Source organism: Ascidia mentula, chromosome 1, assembly GCF_947561715.1.
Source record: "Ascidia mentula chromosome 1, kaAscMent1.1, whole genome shotgun sequence".
NCBI classification, from domain to species: Eukaryota; Metazoa; Chordata; class Ascidiacea; order Phlebobranchia; family Ascidiidae; genus Ascidia; species Ascidia mentula.
This window is the reverse complement of record NC_138566.1, coordinates 24,032,275-24,054,202: the sequence shown is the minus strand read 5'-3', so window position 1 is coordinate 24,054,202 and position 21,928 is coordinate 24,032,275. Positions and strand designations below refer to the sequence as shown.

At 40.4% G+C, this 21,928-nt stretch overlaps 1 protein-coding gene across 1 annotated transcript; it reads left to right on the top strand.

Annotated features, from left to right (window-relative positions):
* Positions 1-644: 644 nt before the first annotated feature.
* LOC145917727 (broad substrate specificity ATP-binding cassette transporter ABCG2-like) lies at positions 645-21,826 on the top strand. The gene is made up of 21 exons (XM_083003000.1): positions 645-914; positions 1,931-2,018; positions 2,573-2,754; positions 4,518-4,628; positions 5,403-6,361; positions 10,376-10,468; positions 11,137-11,196; positions 11,509-11,623; positions 12,202-12,354; positions 13,218-13,375; positions 13,759-13,910; positions 14,367-14,465; positions 15,728-15,853; positions 16,546-16,676; positions 16,999-17,084; positions 17,158-17,247; positions 17,754-17,878; positions 18,481-18,635; positions 18,909-18,998; positions 19,620-19,759; positions 20,929-21,826. The coding sequence occupies exons 1-21, from the start codon at positions 786-788 to the stop codon at positions 21,092-21,094; spliced, it is 3,408 nt and encodes a 1,135-aa protein (XP_082859126.1). The 5' UTR covers positions 645-785; the 3' UTR covers positions 21,095-21,826.
* Positions 21,827-21,928: the final 102 nt, after the last annotated feature.

Here is a 21,928-nt window from a genome sequence, read left to right as displayed (position 1 = left end):
ATGGCAACATTTAGCAGCGCTGAAAGGAGTGAAAAAAACTGCGACAGAAACATAAAATCGACATTCCCCTGCAGTAGCTGCGCTTAACGTATCTGGTGATGAGTTCCAAGAAAGTTCGCTGTAAGGTTGTAATATAGAGAATCTGTAATCTGACCCCAAATTTTTTGCATGGAAAAGCAACACAACGAAGCCAGTCGCGTTCGCAGTAAAAAAAATTGCAGTTCGGTTAAATTCGATTTTAATACCCGCGCGCGTTTTGGCTGCGAAAATGGCAAAGAAAACAAGAAAAAAGGCAAACGTCAGCGCGGCCTTGGCGGGCGGGAGCGAAATCGTATAAAACGGCCGGTGTTGATACAAGCAAGGTACGAAAACAGCTATTGTCGCGCGTTTTCGGTTCTTGGGCCAAGCTCAGAAGGCGAGACCGTCAAGTCAGAAAGCTCAGTGTTGTGTGGTTTTCAAGCTTGTTTGCTGCCCGGAATGCGTTCCGGTGCTGTTCTAGCGGAACACCTGGGCTGACAACAGGGCAAAGTTGGGCTGAAGTACGGTGTGATGCACTGCGCTAAGGCCTAATGTAGCGTTGGCGCGCTGTACTTTTTAATTTGTGAAAGATTATGATGTAGCGTGCACAGGGTGTGTGTGTACATTCTCACCAGGTTATTGTTATATTCGACAGACAACTTTACAATACTTGTATTTCTTTTACAGAAGTGTTGTTTACTGTAAAGTCTTTAGATGCAATTTTAGGACCCGAATTGGTCTTACTTCAATCTTAACCTGACCCCAAAATGGTTATGGGTTGCGTTGACAGAGAACTGATGCTGGATTCTTCAATTCTATCTTTCGTAGAGCCGTTGGGCCCTGCCCAAGTCGTTGACCGTCAGTCCCTCGTGGATTTGCCACAGGGATACCTCAAGGTTGGTTTCTTGGAACTAATTTAATTGGTCGTTTGATAAGGAATCATTACTTGAAACCACAGCTTTGCGACAATTTTCCGTCGCGTTCTGTTTTTTTACATTTCCGCGGATGTTTTGCGCGCTAATTTTTTTAAAACTTAGCCCACTGACCTCAGGAATAGCTTAGCCGAATATAGGGTTGGACCCAAACTGCGACCCAGTCGGTAAACGCTCGAACGTCCTATAGTGGGTGACGACATCACCACCAATCGATACCCGCGGAAAACGTTTGCGAAAACGGGTGCGCCGTGTGTAAAAACGAACGTCGAGAAAACAACCTTCGATCATTCCTCTCGGAGCGCTGTTCACACATTCTGAGTTCATTGCAATGAAATGCAACCTTGTGCCCGTTGGAAATCGATGGGGAGGCAATGAAATATTTATTAGGCTTTCGTTAGGAGCCGGTGTCTATTGGGTGCACGCTGTTAAGAGTCGCGTACACTTTACATGATTTTGTCTACACCATGCATAACAGGAAATATCTTTGTAAAGTATTTTGCAAACATCTCTCCCCGCAACCAACGGATTTGCTCGTAGTGTAATTAAATCGGTTTGGAAAAAATCCCAATGCTTTTGAACAAACAATGGAATGCTTTATTAAAAAACCTACACGATTCCCAGCGTTCGAATAACCACCTACCGTATATACGCCACGGTTGGTCGTTATCGCTGCTTCAGTGGGCTGGTGAAGTACTTACGAACACTTCGGAGGTGAACAGAAGTGAAAAATACACAAACAACTGCCGCAGCCAGCTGGGCATAATAATGAACGCTGGGGAAGGCAATCCTTCACCAAAATTTTCGGGTAAAATCGATCGCTGGATGCTAAACTGGCAGAGTTGAACAGAATTCGACCTGATAATTGGGGAATCGATCTTGTTGTTAATTGGGTTTGCATAGCGTTTGCGTGGCTGCAATGCATCCAGGAAAGAGCGCGACTTTGAAATTTGACCTCTTTTTCTCTTTTTTTTATCCAGGTGGGCTTTGAAACTCAGCCCCGACGATTGCTGCTTCGCATCCATGCATTTCGTCAGCATCTATCCAGGCGTGAAAAGCATCCTCTCCGTAAGTGCATCACACCGTATATGTTACTGTGGTAGTTTCGTGGCGAAAAGGTTTCTGTCGAACGAAAATAGCAATACCTCTAGACATGCGTGCAAGTTTGTTTGGAAAATCCCGTATCTTTAGGGTTTCCCAAAGTTTTAAAATAAAACCTGATGTCCCGTATCCAACTTAAGGCTTGTATGTTGTGAAGTGGACAAATATGTTGGTTGGTTTATGACCAAAACCGAGGATGTTGTTTCGAAAGTCTGCTGATACATGCAAGCCAGCTACTTTGTTTTCATATGAGGCTTGTCACGAAATGCTGTTAGAATATGTCTTAATCGCTTGATTAAGTCGAACTGAATTGTTCAGCCAAACATGTAACCATCACTCACGTAGAACCTGTATCTCGCCGCTGTCTTTGCCGACGTCAGGGCCACACACGAATCATAAAAATCAAGTGCTCACTGCGAGTGGGTTGCGTTGACAGAGTATGAAACTCCCACGCACATGTCACACAATATACAATTTTTAGTCCCATTACAAATAAAATAATTGCTCTTCGATCGATGCAGGTACGACCATACGATCTTTCTACTCTATCCGCAACCACGTCCTCGAAGGGAAGGCCAGCAATGCGCCGACAGGCTCGGAAGCTGTTGACATCACTCACATATTTGATAAGGCAGTGATGGAACGGTTGGCCTTCGGCGAGAAAGGTGTCCAACCCGAGGTCCAGGAGCGAGAAATGATCCAGGTAAAGGCGGCCGGTGTTTACAGCCTTTGTGCTTGATTCGGTTTTGCCTCTGAAACCTCAGCTCCACTTGAGGCGCAGACACAAAGGCGCGGCCACAATATTTGCTGCAAAAGACGCTTGGTCGCTTTTGCTGCGCTACGTGATGATTGGAGGTTTTGGGTTTGACCGCGGGATCCAACGCTGTACTTAAAGTTAGGCTTTTCAACTCATACTCGTACACAGGCGACCTCTTTCACAACTCCGGAATTTGCAATAAAGAATTAAAATAACTTTCGCCAATGCACCAAAAATCTCCTACCATGTATGGCAAATTTACTTTGTTGTATGGAACAAAACTCATGGAAAAATTACTATGTCCTGATGTCCGCACCAACGCTAAACTGTTGCATTATTCACATAGTGCGCAAACCGCGGACGCGCGCGTAGCTAATTATATTCCACGAACGCGTCATTTAATACCGAGATTGCCCGAACCGTCTGGCGTCTGCAGCCGGAACAAAACACGAGAAAGTCTTTATAGCGTAGTTTGCAACTTGCCGCGGGGTATAAGGAACTTTGTCACAAAATTGTGACGCCGCGCGAAGTTTTTCTCAAAGATTCGGCAAATTCTCCTATTACGTGCTACGTAATAACGAGTAAACTTGATACAAACTATATATATATATATATTGCGACGCAACGAAATGTCAATGCACACAATTACATAATAGGGATTGCGCTTAAAACTTCTTCAATCTTTTATAATTTTCCAAGAAAACATACGTTTAATAAACCGGGTGGTAGAGTGCACTGCTTTGACTGAAATTATCAGCGCAGTTCTTGACTGACGTCGGTCACTTGTGGTGGTCTTTTAGTCGACATTAAACTTGGTACAAACTCTCGGACACAAACCACGTTTAACTGCGGAAGGAGGGGAAACTGCCGAACCGTGAATATAATTGGGTGCACATTGATGTGAACTCGAGTAACTTAACTGAGAATCATACAAAGTAATGCCTGAAAGTTCGTAATGAGGTCTGAATCATTGGCTAAAAATCTCGCTATAAGCTTGTAGTCCTCGCGAAAAATCGCACCACTGCGTTTTGCGCTGGCTTCCTCCCTATATATCGCGTGTGACCAGGTTGTTTTGAAACACTCAAAGCGTTGAAAATTGAAATAAAAACACGCACTTACCCTCAGCCCCGGCGTGGAATCAACAACAAGATCAAGAGCAAAACTTGCGTCAACAAACCAAGCACATTCGTTATTAAAGACCTGCCGTGAACCCAACAAACTGATTCAAAATTCCTGCCAGCTTTTACGGGCGTAGCAACCGCTTCCTTAATAATTGTTGAGGAGAAATTTCGCAGCCTTTGTTAACGGGAGGCAATGCTTTGCCTTTTGTTACCGATTTAAACTTGCCCAAATACTCAGGAAATCACCTTTATCGTTTTGCGTTAAACACAAAGACAAAGGTAGACTTTTGATCATGCTTGTCTGTCCGCCAGGGTTTCTTAGTAGGTTTCAGTATGATGCATTATGGTTTGGCCCAAAATGACCCCCACTCGGTCGGTCTCTGTTGTTTAATACCTAGTTATATGTACACCACCACAAATTGGAACAATCTGGTCCTGGTTAGCTTATACCAGCCAGTTCAGTGCAACAGTTACCAGATCCTATAGGAACAATGCGTACATTACTGTCTGCAACTCTGTAATGCTTTGTTTGCTGCATTCCTTGTTTTGCTGCATTGGATTGTTAAAAACGAAACATTTGTGTTGCAGATTTGTGTACACCGTGGAAGGAACCGCGCTTTCCTTGGCTTTGTCCACGTGGCCGTTGATGACCTGCTCAATCATGCGTGCGACCAGGGCGCCACGCATGGCTGGTACAAGGTAAACTCAGTTCTTTTATCCTGAATTGTGTATAAAAAAGAGATATAGAGGATAATAGTGGTAATATTTAACGTATGACACGCATCGCTATCGGCTCGCACGAGCCTTGCGGACGCTAAATTTGGGGGACGCGGACGCTAAATTTGGGGACGCTAAATATACAGGGGAATTCAATCACCTGATCCGAGTGAGAACGTACAAAGTTCGATTAAAATTTTATTACCGGCATCGAAATCATAAATGCATTAAATCCGAGTACGTTGGATGACCTGTAAAAATGATTTTTACTAATATTATATGGATATTATTGATTTAATTTGCGTTGAAAGACAAACAGGTGCCGACTTGCCGTCTGCAAAACACCCCGCTCCTAATTTGCTTCGTGAGTTTGAAACAAAAGAAATCCTGGATGGGCATTCGCTCGGCACGAACGTGAAAATCGATCGCATGCACTGCACACAGCAGTACCTCCCCCTGTCTGCCGCGGGCACGTACGGTTCCACATTTGTTTTTTGTCGGTTTGATTCCCGAGAGATTCACTTACACTGTTCTGTTAAAAGTACCTGCAAACGCCCTGTGATTTGGATCACATTAGTTTAAAATGGATTTCTCTGCTGCTCGTTACCAACAACATTATACTGGCTAACAACGTTTGTGACGTCATTAGTGCCAACCTAAAGGCCCAAAAAACGAAATCTGATCAAAGTCCAACAGCTATAGTATTTGTAGCAGAAACTACCGAGGAAAAACATCATCTTGTAAATTGTTTATTAGATCTTCGCGAGGTCTTCGTTCAACCCCGGTTGCCCGATCGCCTGCATCACTCCGCATTGCATCAACCCGTGCCCAAAGATCGACCCCGAGTTTTCGCAGAGAATGAGCAAACGATCTACGTGCCCTGCCGCACTGCACTCGAGCAATGAAACACGCCAGCAGGAACCGCAGGACAACAAAAGGGCCTCTTCGGTCTCCCGCTTATCTACCTACACAAGGGTTGTTGGCGTCTGCCAAGCGCTCAAACGAAGAGTCCACGTTAAAAAAACGCACGCCGATGCTGCCGTTCCTGTCACAATCGACCTGAAGGGGCCGGAAACGACCGCTATCTCTGCTTCTTCTTCGTCGTCAGATATCGGCTATGCCAGCGGAGGCAGCAGCCATACTGCTCCAGACGGCATCCCCAGCCCAACGCTTCTAAGTGTGTCGTTAAACCCGGAGTTCGGCCTAATACGTAGACTCTCGACGAGAACGCAAAGCGTTAGCAAGCGCGCGAGCCTCAGACGAAACCGTCGCATCAGCTTCAATTTTGGAGACACCTTGCGTTTAAGTCAGAGCGAGGCAAAACCCACCTCAACGATTCGTCGCTCTGTGGAGGTAATTGCATCTAACACCAGCGAGCGTTTCTCCAGTGCGAGCGGTAGCAGCAGCAGCAGTAGCCGAAGCGGGAGCCAACGACGACTGGCCTTTTGCGAATCCGAACCAAAGATATTTCGCACAACATCAACCCAAGAAGAAACGATGGAAAGCTACAATGCCAGGACGGACAAAGACTTCAACCAACAAGTTCAGAATGATTTTGACGCCAAAGTTGACAAATGCAAACCACTAGCAAACAGATCGGCCAGTCTTGGCAGTGAAACCATCACCAAAAAAGAGGAGAGCGTGGTTAAGGGTCGGACGCCGAGCTTCGATTCGAAAGTTGTGCGCAAGCAATCCTTGAAAAAACTTATGCGGGGACTTTCGCTTCGACGCAAGGATGGCAATTCCAAACAAAGCGGAAGTTCATTTTCGCCTACAAGCAGCTGCGTCGATGAGTCAGACGACAACGTTTACGAGGTGCTGCTCTCGTTAAAAAAGATGTCTGTGGACAGAACATCTTCAGGAGTCGGTAGACCTACATCGATCGTGCTTGGTCGCCAACTAAGTGAAAATTCCTCCTCTGCGCCACCTGTGGATGAAATTACAGTTGAAACACCCCCTGTTGAAGCTGAAAGTGCGCGTGTCGAACTGCACCTAGCGCACAAAAACAATAACCAATGCAGTAAAAAGTGCAAGAGGCGCGGCAACTTGAAACTGCTTAGACACACACGTGAGGTTACGTGCGATGTTACCGCCGCCGCATCTCTGCCTTTAGATTCTTGTCGTGTAAAGCGGGGATCGACATCGAAACGTCAGTCCTGTGAAACCGAATCTCCGAACCAGTCCTTTCACGAGGATGCCGAGTGTGTTAGTGATGATGACGACGATTACGTTTCTTGCAATGACAATGTGTGTTCAAACGCTTCGTCTTACGTCAGTCTTCGGGAGGCTGACGCAGTGGTTCATACTAGCTCCGGTTTCTCGCCCGCATTGTAACATTTTCCACTGTAATAAAACATGTCGTCAAAACCCGGTGTCCTTCAACTGTTATTCCGTTTCGATCTGAGCAAATAATCCCAACGTGTTGCAACCTTTTATATTTATATGGAGCTCTTCCAGAAACAACAACATGCGTCGTTGAATTAAAACTTTTCGCGATTGAAGTGGACGGTTTTGCGACCCACTATTTACAGACCAGTTATAGACAAAACTTATGGACAAGTTTTAAAGCAAATTTGTGAGGAGCCAAGAAAGATATAACTGCCAATGACGTTTAAACTTTTTCAACGGGAAAAGGTGTTTCGTTTGGAGAATAAAACCACGCTACAGCTCATAAGCCTGTTTGAAGTTATTCTATACATAATCGTTGACGTATGAAGTTTCCGAAAATCTTAGAGTTTCCTTGAGGATGTAGATACACGGCATGGATTGTTTTATCATTGCGTAACTTCTTGTCACGCGCCATTGCAGCTGATGTAAAACTCACTGTTAACGCCTCAAAGTGTCGCCCACGCCTGCGTCACGCGTTCCCAACATTCCGAAACATTTTTGACGTCATAGACAACTGAAAACACCTTTTGTGTGGCACATCAGGCATCATGAGGTGCCGGGCCTGCTCCCCTTATTCAACCCCGCTGACTTATTGGCTTACCGCGAAGTCGCATTCAATATTACGGCCATTGCGTGAATAACTATGTTGCTTGAATTATGCAACTTGATTTCATACGAAACAAGAAACAAAAATCAAACGTATAAGATTTTTTCTATCATTTTTTGTTTTAACCTTTTATTATAAATATATGTGTTTTTTTTACTGTGTGCAATATTTGAGATTGGATATTATTTTGACGCCAACGGTTGAATTTTTCTTCTATTTGAATATCTTTAGTTTTTCTGCTTGGCCGAACAACACAACCAAAATTTAAATAATGTTTTTTTAAATAAAACTGCCGGCCTTGCAGAACCGTTCATTTTAACATTGCGCTTGCAAAGAACATCAATTGGTATCACGTGGAATCGACAGTGTCACGGTACGAATGCATGCGTTCCCGGCACACACGGAAGAATCAAAGCACTAATATATCACACCTCTCCCGAGCTGAACTGTACCAAGGTGACATTTGAAAGATGCCAATGCAGATGTTGTTCAACTGTCGGTCGCGGTCTTTGCGTTTTCGCGAGCTTTTCTCGTGCACTTTAGGTAAAGAGACACCGAATTGGGCGACTGGCAGGTCTTCTCACGTGCGGAAAACAACAAAAGCGATATTTTGGGACGCGAAGGTTTTGAGAAAGACTTATTTGTTCTTTTTGTCGAGAGGTTATCCTTGGGTCACTATTTTGTTTTCGAAACTATTAAAAATACACGTAAAAGATAATCGCTTTTTTTTATTGGCTAAACGGCTATATAAGGATAAGAAAATGCTAGTGTGTTAAATTATAAGGTAAAAGCATTTGATGCGCTGCCTAGTTTGTTTGGTTTGAAAGCAAACTCCATTGCAGTAGTTTCCACCCTTAAGAGTTAATCTTATTGAGAGGTTTGTGTAGCTTCTTGTAGTCCCCAGCACGCACGTCCATAAACATGAAATATTTAGTATGTGTGTTCACACTAGACGGTTAATTACACAAGTGGCGTGACGTGCGTGCGGGCCCTGCATGAAGTAGAAAAAAAAGGACGGGACCATTTTTTGGAGATCACATTCTACGGGAAGCAAGCGCTTTAGAAATTCTCCAGTTTCAACGCAAACGATGATAGTGTTCATTGGCGTCCTTTTGATGTTTATGGTTCCTCTAGGCTCGAATGGTGCCTGATGGTCCGTACCGTCTGCACCCCCTCTCGTGTGGTCTCGGCGTTTATAATGTGTTGTCCGTTCTTTATCTTTGAAAATCATCCCTTTGTAACATAAATGAATCTTGCAACGTATGCAAATTATTATGCACACAAGGCCACAAACAATTTAATACAGCAACAATCACTTACCTTTAGAGAACGTTGTGATCTGAAATGCTACAAAGAGTTGTTTATGCGAAAAAAGATTAACGATGTTCTCGTAATGAAAAACATTAAGGAACGATTTGCGGTGAAAGGAGTTTTAGCAGCAATATGGCAAAACAACGCAACATAAACATGCTATAGTGTTTCTCAACATTTTCTCTATTTTCCACTTTCAGAGTGAAGCACTTTCATTTGCGGTATATCTGTTATACTTTCATAACCCTTTTGACGGCCTTTCGTGACCAATTACCAGTAAGTGTATCACACACAGTGAATATTCCACTTGTGGGATAACAAAAAAACATTTCACGAGTCACTGCAATCCCCTGTATCTCTTTTTTGTATTGTGTGAATAGTGCTTACGTCAGTCTATGACACAGCAATTTCTTCTACGCCGGCATGCAATGTTGTATTTTGCAGCATTGGTGTTTTGCCAAACCATTGCAAGAAATCGACACCATCTTAATAGTTATTGTACTTTAGCTCCATACAAATATCGACCGCGGTCATTTTTGTTGTGTTTGCTTTGGTGGTTATGTAACTTGTAACACGCCGATTATGTAATAGTGTGACGTAGGCTGAGGTGACCTTACCCAATTTAGTTACTGTTTAACTTCGTCGAGTCGAAGCGCTCGTCTGCAGCATGGTTACACCCGACCCAAGTCATACTTTATTGTGGCAATTGCTATAAAGTTAATATTTACATAAACTGTTACAAAATTGGTGGACCTGACGTGACCTCTTAGTTTGGACGTTTCATATCAAGTAGTTCATTTAATACTGTGCGTGACTTCACTCACCTGGGAGTTAGTTGTGAAAAGCGTTGTGCAGCACACAGAGCATTGTTGAGACAGAGATGAGCTTTTTGTGGTTGTATTTTTACTCTTTATGTTGTTTTTGTAAACACCGTTAATGCTTTTTTAGCGAAATATATTTGTCTTACACGAAAGGCAATAGATTTAAACCTATCTTTCCACAATTCATCGAGTCAACAGTACTTTAACATCGTTTTCCTTGCCAGAGAGGAGTATAAATGGTGGTTTGAAAAGGATGATAATTTGCTCTTAGACATCTTGGGTCGTGGTAACATGAGAAATGATTGTTTGGGTCACTTTGAGGTTGCCCAACTTTGTAACCTTTGTGGCTTAAGCGATATACATGCCAGTCAAAATTATATATTGATTTATTGTTAAAAGACCTTTCTCCAAACTATCTCATTTGTTTTCAAGCAGATTTTGTGGGCTTTTATCCATTTGCACCATCTTTGATAGGTTAATTGGACAATTATGAGCAGGTCAAATGATGTAATGCCTGTAAAATATGTCCCAAATAATGGATTGGATGATATATCAACCGTATCATTGGAATTGGAACCCAGGGAAACTACCAAAGGTCCCAATGCGGTGATGTCATTTCACAATATCAACTACACAGTCAATATAAAAAGTGTATGTTGCCGTACAAAGCCAAAGCAAATCTTGGATAATGTGAGGTAGAACATGTTTATTGTTTATGTCAGTTCTTAATCTTTTTGCACTTGCAGACATGTAAATTTTGACATTTGTACAACTTCCAGGACACTGTGTTTGGAACGACTAAAACTTAAATGTAGTGAACAGAGTTTAGTGATAAAAAAAGGTGTCAAAATTGTGTAAAACTACAAAAGCAACCAATTATACCTATCAGATAAATTACAATTCATGGCAATTTACTCCAGTGTGAACAAAAATATTTGCTCTACATTTACAAATAGCCTGGATTTTCTGTTGGTCGATTACAGTTGGGGTCAGGATCAAAGCAGTCCTAAAGACCAGCATGAAAGTCAGGATATTAGTCAAACTTTACTCTAAGATCTTTGATAAAGTATTAGTTTCACCAAACAATCTTATGCCCAACAAAGACTTGGTATTTAATTTCTTCTACAAGTTATATTGGAAAAAAAGTCCCTTATTGTTAAATTTTTTCTCATACATATATATTTATATATTCCAATTAGGCATTGTCATTATCAATTCTTTAAATAGAAATCAACAGGTTTGGTATTTTTTAGTCAATTGGTATGTTAGACTGCTTTTCTGCTGTCACAACCTTTTGCGAATCTAGTTTAAATAAAAATTCTTTGAATGATAACCAAATAAACAGGTTTAATTTTTTTTACAGTGGGGTTATGAAACCTGGCTTGAATGCTATCATGGGCCCAACTGGAAGTGGAAAGTCATCGTAAGTTAAATTCGGCAGTGATCAAACCATAACGTGAAATTCATCATGTGATGTCTAGTAATTTCAGTTACAAAATCCTTGTTTTTTTGCCTGAAAAGCGCGTTGAATATTTTGCGTTGCATTTTAAGATGTTGTAAATCATCTATGTCCGACCTTAAATTAAAACACAAAACTCGCCTGAGGTCAACTGTTTAGTAATAATGAAAGATTTATGTGATGAGTTGTATCTGTCATGTTTTTTTTAATTTTACCAATTTTGAACTTGGTCATGTCTATGACAGAGACTGTCCCTTTGAACCTATTATTTAACAGGCTTTTGGATATACTTGCTGGAAGGAAAGACCCAAGTGGTTTGTCTGGCTTGGTTTTAATAGATGGGAGACCTTTGCCCTCAAATTTCAAGCGTATAAGTGGTTATGTGGTACAGGTGAGCTGTTTTAGTGTTGACTAATATCTTGCACATACTCCTACCTCAAATTGATGTTTTCGAAGAGTGATAAATGCTATGCAAGTGGTGTTTGACAAGTGTTTTGTAAAACCACTAGACAGAAGAAAGTTGCATACAAATCAGCCTAATGTCTGTTTCCAAGAGAATATGATTCACATGTTTTGTGTTGGAGTATGCTCTCAGGGTCAAATTAATCACACCATTAAGTCATATGGGTAGACCTCAAAATCGTCTGTGTTTTTTTTTTGTTTTTTTACAAACTTTGTTTGTCAGAATGTTGCACTTAAAATCGTCTGTGTTGATGAAACGTAAATGTACAGCTTTGGGCAAAATATAGCTTCCTTGAAGTCCACAATATCGTATTGTTTGTATGTGCTGCTTGAATTGTTAAGTTTTTTTGTTGTTGCATAAATTAAACATGTAGTTGCGCCTTAAACAAATCTTCTGTACATAAACAAAATATAGGTTTGTGTCCTCCAATATACTACTTGCCAACAGGTATCAACCCGATTTAAAATACTAACATTTAATTTTCAAAGTCAAACCTTGTTCTTCAGCATGACATCGTACTTGGAACTCTGACGGTTCGAGAGAACTTGTGGTTTTCAGCCAATTTGCGTTTGCCTCGCTCTATTTCCAGAGATGTGAAGCGAAAAAGAATCGACGAAGTGCTGTACGACCTTGGTCTTACAGCTTGCGCCGACACTAAGGTACCCGTATTTGAGTTTGAGGGCTGTTTTCAAACTTCGTGGGGTGCGAAATGACAAAATGACAAACACCTATATTACATTGGTGTTTTTTGCCTTTTGCACTATCGGTTACGAAGCAGATCCGTTTGGCCATAGTGCGCTGCACAGTGGTTCGTCGTATCTGTTGTTTGGTACCCAGTATAGAGTACCCTGCAGATCGACGTTGACCGAAAGGTATCACAAAGTGGAGACTAGTGTGCCTGCTAGTATGAAAGCTAGCACAGTGCCACTCAACAGCTGCACTGATGAGACCTTACAGGTCGAAACAGTGCGTGTACACATTTTGATTCTTGACGTCGGAAAATCTTAAAAAATAAAAACGCTTAAAAACCTATTTTCTGCCAATTTCAATTTTTTTTTGTAACTGACAAAAATGACAGTGTATGTAAATGCCGCATGTACCTGTCGTGTCTAGGGTTGCCCTAACCAATTTCAGCCAGTTAAACGCGCCAGCAATGTAATTATTTCACGAATTAACAGGGCTGATGACTCAGCGATCCAAAATTGGGATTCTGAAGACAAATAATTCGTTTATATTTATTCAATTAAATTATACCTGTTACCCAAGCTGCACACGATTCACAACGCTAATTGAATTTGAAATAAAAGGTCTCCAGTTTGGCGGTATGTTTGGGAGCACAGGGAGAAGTATAGGCCACCCTAACAGGGATGAGCTTGAAATCAAACATAGCCTCGTTTAACATTGAAAAAAGTGTAAGCCTAGTATATGTGTGCACTTTTAACCCAAACACATTTAAATATGCATCAGCATTCTAACAAGCTCTCGGTATGGTTGAACCGCACCCCAAAATAGTCGTTTTCAGATCGGAAACGAAATGATTCGCGGTGTATCGGGGGGTGAAAAGAAACGTGCTTCGATCGGGATGGAACTCATCACATCCCCATCTGTCCTGTTTCTCGACGAACCGACCACTGGTCTTGACGCCTCCACAGCCAATGCTGTAATGATTCTGCTGAAAAGGTATATATATTGTTGCTTAAGCGTCGTATATTGCATCTAACTTTGATCAACTAATCGACGTCCAAAATAGAAAAAATATATTCAAGTCCAGCATCCTGCGTGGTGGCAATGTTTGTTCTGCTAATCGGAAAATTTAGATTTAAGTGCAAACCGTTTTCAATTTACGTAAAGCTTGATTCCACTCGCTTAAAACGGGATATCGATTACAACAAGAGAATAATTAACATGGCCATGGAAAATTTTTTTGTATTCGAACTTTGCATTTGTGCTTAAAGCTTGCATTTTTTCAGAATTTTGGTCGTATGCTGAACAATTAAACTGACGTCATCACCAAAAACCCTGTAATTCCCCCCTTAATTTTTTTCGCTTTATTTAATCCTCAGGTTGGCAAGCAGGGGTCGAACGATCATCCTATCCATCCACCAACCTCGGTACTCCATCTTCCGTCTCTTCGACTCCCTGACTCTCCTATCCCTCGGCCACCTAGTGTTCCACGGACCTTACGACAAAACTCTTCCCTATTTTGAAAGTATAGGTTAGTTGGTTCATTAAATTTTACGGGCTTTTCACTCTAAAGAACCAGCTGCGCTAATGAGACAGAACAGCACTACTGTCTGCAGCCTCATGATTTTTGTTTCTATAAAGCCTTTAGTGAAAATTAAGCGTCTTTGATATTGCACTCAAAAAGCAGATCCGTAAAAATGTGATTTTGTGTTACACAGCTATCTGTATTGCAGAGAAAACATTCACCAAACAGTCATAAGTCGTATTTAAAAGGCTAGTTCGACAAAAAACCTCGTCAGATCTGCGTATTGGTTCATGACATTGCATTCAATCTATGAAAGATATCAAGAATCATATTTTGTTGCTTTGAGATACATCGACATGCAAAAATACCAATGCTGTTTCGCGAATACTGTATTTTCCAATTGGCCTTCAATGTTTTGTTACCCTTTTTAAGAAACCTAAGAGTTTGTAAATGATATTTCAGGTTACACTTGCGAAGAACACAACAACCCTGCCGACTTTTTTCTTGACGTCATCAACGGCGATTCTACCGCGCTCGCGAGCGCCAACCGTGGCGAGGATGGTGAGGATGTTGACGTATTTAATTTAATAATCGAACTTCGCTCGCTCGCAAACACTGCGGTTAGCAACACAGCGACAGGGCCTTATTTAGCCGTGTCGCTTACAATGAAGCTACTGTTGTGTTGTAATTATGACCTTAAAGCAAACTTCTAGGCAGTGGGCACAAAGTTTTCGGGCTCTTTATGATAAAATCAAGTAATAGTGGTAATAAAAAAGTTTGGTGTTTTCCGTTTAATTTGGCCTCTCGCAAATACTTCATGGTGATTACTGAACATATTTCATGCAAAATGACCAATAAACCTTCGGTTCAACGGCGTATGTCATGAAAATGTACAGAATAATTTGCCGACTATGGAGCATCCGTTTAACCAGTCGCCATGTCATGTATTTCCTTTATATTCGTTACGAAAATGCCAGGTTGGATTGATTTCTGATACAGTAACCTACATTCCAGTAGTGTACATCATGGCACGGCCGTTTTAAACAAAACCCTTGTGCATTTTTTGCAAGGGATACAAGAACTAGTTGTATTCCGTAACCCTCGAAAGTCAAGCAATGGTGAGAGGATTGTGTTTAAAGAGTTGGTGATTTGTAACACTTGCCTGCCGTAACTGCTGGTGGTGTCGCTTTGGCGTGACTAATGTTGCTATTGACTTGTTGCTATTGACTGCAAAAGTGTCACGAACTTACACTTGGGATTATGTTTTGCTTAACTGTTGTTTGACATCCCACGTATGACGTGCATGGCTGGTGTGTGTATAGTGTGGTGTAGTATGGTCGGTACAAAACATATTTTAAAGTAAATGAGTACATGCATGTACGTAAAAACTGTCCTGAGATTCTACTGAAATTACGATAGAAATTAATGTTGTATCATCGGGGTTGTCATACAGTATTCAGATTCTAAGATTTGTCCTTCGTCGGTGACAGGGCGTCCTTATTTTTAGGCATTTTTTAGTTATTTTTCTTATTTTTGATAAAATTTAGCACAAACAACATTAAATACAGTCTTATCTATTTTATTTTTGCTAAAATCATTTCTTGTAACAACATTGAAGGTAAATCGTATTCCTTTTCATAAATTACTACTGATGCTGCCAGGCATGTTTTATTGCCGCAATACGGCGCTTCCTTTGCCCTTTTTTTCGGTTTAACATCGATGGCGACTCTGCACATGTTCTATATATGTCACAAGACCACAGCCGAATTGTGGCGTTCACCACAACAAAAAAAACATTTATTGTTTTTTCGTTTTTCCTTCAGCTGTGGGTGAGATTTCGGAAGCGGAAGCCACAAGTTTGGCGTGTCAACTCTCCGAGAAATTCTCCAATTCCGACATTAAAACGACCACGGACACCGAACTAGCAAGCATCGTTAAGCAATATGAAGGTGGGCGTTTTGACCTAAAAGGTCTCATCAGTGCAGCTTGGAACTGTAGCACTGAAAAAGCTTTCAGATACTAAGCAGTACGGTTTGGCTCTGTTGATTGTTACCCAACGAATCGACGTTAATTGAAAAGCACCACAGTGAAAAATTTTGTACGGTGCTACAGTCACCGGCTGCACTGATGAGGCCCTTCAGGTCCCAAAAAATTTGAAAAGATCCGTTTATCTCAAGCGTAAAAAGATGATTGTTATGTTCAACACAATATCACGATTACATTTCCATAATAAAAACCCACTTGAGACTTGCAGGTCAGTGTGTACACCTGTATGTAGCTCTTATTGACTATTATGGCTCTTCTGCGCATATAATATGATTTGGTTTGAAAGCCTATGTTGGATCCCAAACAGTTGTTTGGCCATACTGCGCTCTACGTGGTTCGTCTATGTTGATTGGTACCTAGTTTGGTACCCAACATATCGACGATTGACCGAAAGGTACCACAAAGTGGATATCTCTGTGCCTGCTAATCTACCAGCTAGCATGTGCCACGGTCACCAGCTGCACTGATGAGACCTTACAGGTCGAAACGGTGTGTACCCCTGTCTGATTATTATGGCTCTTTTGCGCTTAAAATCCCACTGTTCTGGTGTTTGGAAAAATCCCATTTCGCTAATAAAGCTTTCCCTCTGTTGCAGGAAAGAACATTCCCAAACCGGACAGCCACGATTTGAACACTTACGCCACCCCCTTCTATTACCAGTTCGGAATTCTTGCAAGTCGTGCATTCAAAAACGTCGTAAGGAATCCATTAGCTTCGGTTGGAAATGTAAGAAGATATCAGGAAAAATGATGAATAGTGATTAGTTTTTTCGCTTTGGGATTCTTTGTCAATTTTGCTGCGTTGTACCTTGAAATAAATATCATAATTTTTTTCAGTCGTTCTAGTTTTAGGCTCAGGATCAATGGCAACCCAGCTAATTTTTTTGCATGCTTTTTTTTGCAGATAAATTTAAGCCATTTTTTTGTTTCTTGTTACGGCCTCATCGCCGTAACCTTTTTGGCATGTCCAAAATTGAATAAATTCAAGCCTCTGCACTTTGATGCCTCATTTCTACAGCAGCAAAAAAATGTGTTTTTTTCGCATGCAGCTGGTCCTCAATCTAATTGTGGGAGTTGTGTTCGGTCTCCTTTACTACCAGGTGGACAACTCGGCCACAACCGGGACTCAAAACAGGTGCGATGAATAGGTTCAGGTTTGGACATACCTTTCAAATCAGGTGTTATTTGATCGATTTTTTTGCTATTAGGTTCGGGGTTCTTTTCTTCATCACAACTAATTTGTTGTTCGGTTCGATCAGCGCCATAGAGGTCTTTGTGAAGGAGAAAGACATTTTCATGTGAGTGTTATAGCTTCAGAATTTCAGAGCCGTTATAAATCGTACGTTCGAGGCATGTCTTCACAAACACCAGGACATTTTATGTGGTAAACAGGATGTTGAATGAATCACTTTACTCGAGAATATTCGATGGCTAAATCATTTGGGTCACATTATGGGATCATGCAGTACATGTTCAATGCTGCGCGCAAAACATTACGCAATTCAAGCACTGGTTTCTGTGACGTATGTTGCAAATGGTTAGTGTAATACAAGAGTTTGTATCTTGTGATAATATTTTATGTGGTAAACAGGATATTGAATGACTCGCTTTACTCGAGAACATTCGATTTTGCAAAACTTGTGCATTGCTGCACCCGAAACATTACGAAATATAAACACTGATTTCTGTGACGTATGTTACACAACCCATACCGTGGAAAAGATCAGAAAAAATACCTTGCCAGTGATTGTGTGGCGACATCTTGCGCTTCTCGAAACCTTCAAAAAAATTACATTCTGCGCAGACACGAGTACGTTTCCGGATATTACAAGGTGATATCGTATTTTCTCGCCAAGTTAACGGCAGACCTGATACCTATGCGGACAATTGCTCCCATTATATTCTGCTCAGTCACGTACTGGATGGTCGGTAAGTAGTGCTAAAATATTTTAAACAGAGAATATGCTCTTGGACAGAATATGGCATATGGTGCCACTTGATGTAAAGTTATTTCAGATGAAATGTAACCCAGCTGCCTTCGCGCCAGGCCAAAGTATTTCATCTTTTTATTTTGTGTTTTTTAATAATTGTGTTTTTGGTGTTGCTGGTTTGGGATTGTTTTCGTACATGTCCGCTTGATTGACAATAATATGTGTTTAAAATATGGTTGAATGACGTGATCGAAAATATTACCTCAGATTGCAACCTAATATTAAGTTTGTCTGGTGTAAAGGCAGAGGTTTTTGTGATGGAAATGCAGTCAGATCGTTTAATTTTGCACTGCATCACATATTGGCACGGGAACCATCAAACTCACATTCCAGTCGAGTAATAATGCTACAACTTGTACAAATAAGATAAGATCAAAATAATTTGCACCGCATTATATACTTTTTTGGCAAAAAAAATATATTGCTTCACCTTTCAACTTAAGTTTAAGGGTTCGTTGTGTTTAAAGGCAAGTAGGATTTGGATCTACCGCAATACAAAAACCGGCCAAAGCCAATCTATTTCACACTGCATTTGTCCAGGTTTAAAGGCGGAACCCGGTGCTTTCTTCATCTTCGTCTTGTTCGTTCTTCTCACTGGTTACGCGGCCGTTTCAATCGCTCTCTTCTTCTCAGCCACCTTCAGCACCTTCGCCGTTGCGAGCATTTTCATCTCGTTGACATTCGTCTTTTCCATCGTAAGCTTTTGACATTTTCCACATAAAACACTGCTCTGTATAAGCCCAATAGGTCGTAGTTGTTTCGAATAATGCTGCCATTTTAAGCTTGTGGCCTATTCCGTTAACCTTATTCAACAAAATACAACAGTGAGTTATGGCAACATAATTTTTGTTGGCATATTTTTGCTGTTCGCTTGCATCTTTTTATCGTTATTTTTTATAATGAGCTCATTTGACAATGAACATTTGTTTTTTGTTTTTTATAATAAATGCCAATTCGATTTTTTGCAGCTGTTTGCCGGTTTGTTGTTGAACATCGACTCCATACTGCCCTGGTTAGCTTGGATCGAATATCTCAGTGTGGCACAGTACGCATTTTCGGTGGGTAAAACTAATGTAGTTACTTGTGTTTTGTCTCATCGCTGTAATTTGTATTGGAATTTTGTGTCCAATTGAATCTGTGCAGACCCAATTTGTTGTGGGGTATTTTGAATTATGGGTAATTTGTTTTCGGGAAATCCATCGCCATTCATTCATTGTCCAATTTTATTTTCCGCTTATGACTTTAGACACAACGGCCCGTCCTGCAGATTTAAAACAAATTCTTTATTTACATTGCAGGCTTTTTCTTGCTAATTTACCCCTGCTTAGTATTTAGTTTGTAAACAGTTAAACTCCAGTGGTTTACTTTGAAAGAACATTTTGTCCTCTTCAACTTTTTTTAAGACATGTGTAGTTTTCAGGTTTAGTACTGTATAAAAAGACTGATTTTCATTTTCTAAAACACACGAGCTTTCGCGTGATCCTCTCGCTTCATCCGGTGTAAACCAACACGAGTATTTACTTATAACGTTCTCTGTGTATATTAATAGTCTGGCTTCCGCAAGTTATGTTTTAATTGTGCCAGAAGAACAAAATATTGAAATATAATATGCCCGGCAGCAACAGAAACATTATATCTGTTATCTGTGTATTTTTACCACCAGCGTATTTTCCTCGCAGGGACTGTGTGTGAACGAGTTCCGCTATCAGATGTTCGAACAATGCGGAACATTGAACAACTCCGACTTCTCGTCGTCTCTACTACAAGTGGCGAGCTCCCCTGACGTCAGCATTACCTTCAACGACAGCGTCTCGCTCTGGTATGATTTTTGCTTCGTGTTTTTTTTTGTCATGAAATACACACAACTTCAATACAAAAAAGACAGATGAACTTTTGAAAACTGTTAAACTATCATTAAACTATTAAACCTTTGGTTCCCAACTTTCGTGAAAGTAGTGACGCAACAATCCCAAACAAAATGTAACAACGACTCAAACACAACAACGTTGATCTTTTTTTCTGGTAAATTTACATTGGTTACCTTTATTGGACGAATTCGCTTACGTAATGCGGTGAATATTTTTATTATCACTGCAACAGCTAAGATGCCAAGCAGTTTGTTATAAAAATGAAAAAAAAAAATTTTGTGGTTGTTTTTGACTTATATATATTTTGTTTTAACAAAAAACAAAAATAGGATAAAAAATCCCAAGTCGTCTGTCTGTTTCAAGTTATTCGTTACTGAGTCTCTGTCAGTCATAGAGACTAAACAGGCGATTCATAGAAATCAAACTCTCAAAAAAAATATCAATTACATACACAAAGGACAGATAAACTTTTAAAACTATTAAATTATTAAATCAGTTCTACGATTTTCAAGAACGGGAAATAAGAAATCTCATCGTGGTAATTACTATGCCAAGTAGCTCTGTATCGCCACCGTGCGGATGCCGTAGTCTTGGTATCGATTTATGTCAAGGCAGAAAATATTTGTTGTAAATTTAAGCATTAGTTGATTTGTTAACAATATATTGTTACCGCGTGTCATCAAAAAAACTACAAAAAGATGACGTTTTAATTTCAATTTGTCTAAATAATAAGCATTAGTGTGGAAGGGATGGCCGTTGTTGTTGATATATCTTGTAGTAATTTTTCTCTTTGCTGCTATTGGTTAATTTCCGTTTCTCGGCAGTTGCAAAAATTTTGAATTTGAATGTCAAAATGTCAACTGAATGTTAGTATTTTATTTTATTAACAGAATTTAATTACATTTTTACAATTTAATTTTCTGTTGGTTCTGGCAATTTTCGTTCACACAGTTTGACAAATGTAATCTTGCTTTGTGGGAGTTTCCTAAAAAAATTCTTATTTTTGTCAACGATACGATAACCCACCTGTCATTGTTGATGAAGTCAAGATATACTTTTTCCACAGCCCTACCACGTGTGAACTAATTACAAATTTCTCCAAATATTTTTTTGCGTATAGTTACCAGATATCGGGCGAAGAGTTCCTGGTCCAACGACTTGGTTACCCAGACAGTAATATAACGGACTGGGATCTGTGGGTGAACGTGGTCGCTCTTGGTTCAATTGTGCTTGGAATGTTCACTCTTACGTACATACAGCTTGTACGTACGAAGGTCTACACATAGAATGTACAGGTTCGGGCCGTTTCGTGTGGATGAGGAAGCAAAGAAGTTTTGTCGATATGTGTTACTATAGCTGTTTTGATTGTTTGTGTACTGTTATGGTTACTGCACTGTCAGGAGAATTTATGTTATAGATGCAATTAGATGAACCCTTGTTCGTTCTTCTTAATTTCACACATTCAATATTTTGCTTGAAAATCCATAAGAACATAGAAATAAAATTTTTTTTCAACGTGTAGTGTTACAATACATTGCCAACACCGTGTACAAAGTTTTCGCAATCAATTGACAAAAAGTAGTTTTTTTGTAGATTCGCAATTTGGTTGATAACGTGTTTGCCAGTCGGTATTCTTGTATAAGTCAGTGTTGTGTAGTTCTTCATCGCAGTGTTGTAGTCACGTCAAAAATTACCGCACTTCCCATTCATTCTCTTCTATGCACCCGTAGAAGTCATTCCCACGTTACTGGTTGTCTAAATGCTGTACACTGAAATTGTTTCCCACTTTTAACAGACCTTGTTGCAAACCAGAACCTGATGCCTCCCCTGACACAGTGGATAGTATTTAATCGTATACTTATACTTGGAGCTGTTTATCCAACTCGTTTGACAATCCGAACGTTTCAATTTCGTTCCAATGTTAAGTTCAAATCGAGAATTCCATGTTTATTTTTTGCTGTGATTTAATTAATTGCAAATTCCTCAGCCAATATCTGTTTTTTTTCTGTCTTTTTCAAAACGATGCAAATAAATTTATGTTATTAATTCAAACAGCTTGCAAACACTTCATTTCATTAGTCATAGTTGCTGAGTGCAAACTGTAAAGATCAATCTGGTAA

Coding starts and splice junctions, on each gene's coding strand:
- LOC145917727 (XM_083003000.1), top strand. CDS start 786: ATGGTTATGGGTTGCGTTGACAGAGAACTGATGCTGGATTCTTCAATT. Junction 2,755..4,517: donor AGGAGCGAGAAATGATCCAG/GTAAAGGCGGCC, acceptor TTTGTGTTGCAG/ATTTGTGTACACCGTGGAAG. Junction 13,911..14,366: donor TCCCTATTTTGAAAGTATAG/GTTAGTTGGTTC, acceptor ATGATATTTCAG/GTTACACTTGCGAAGAACAC.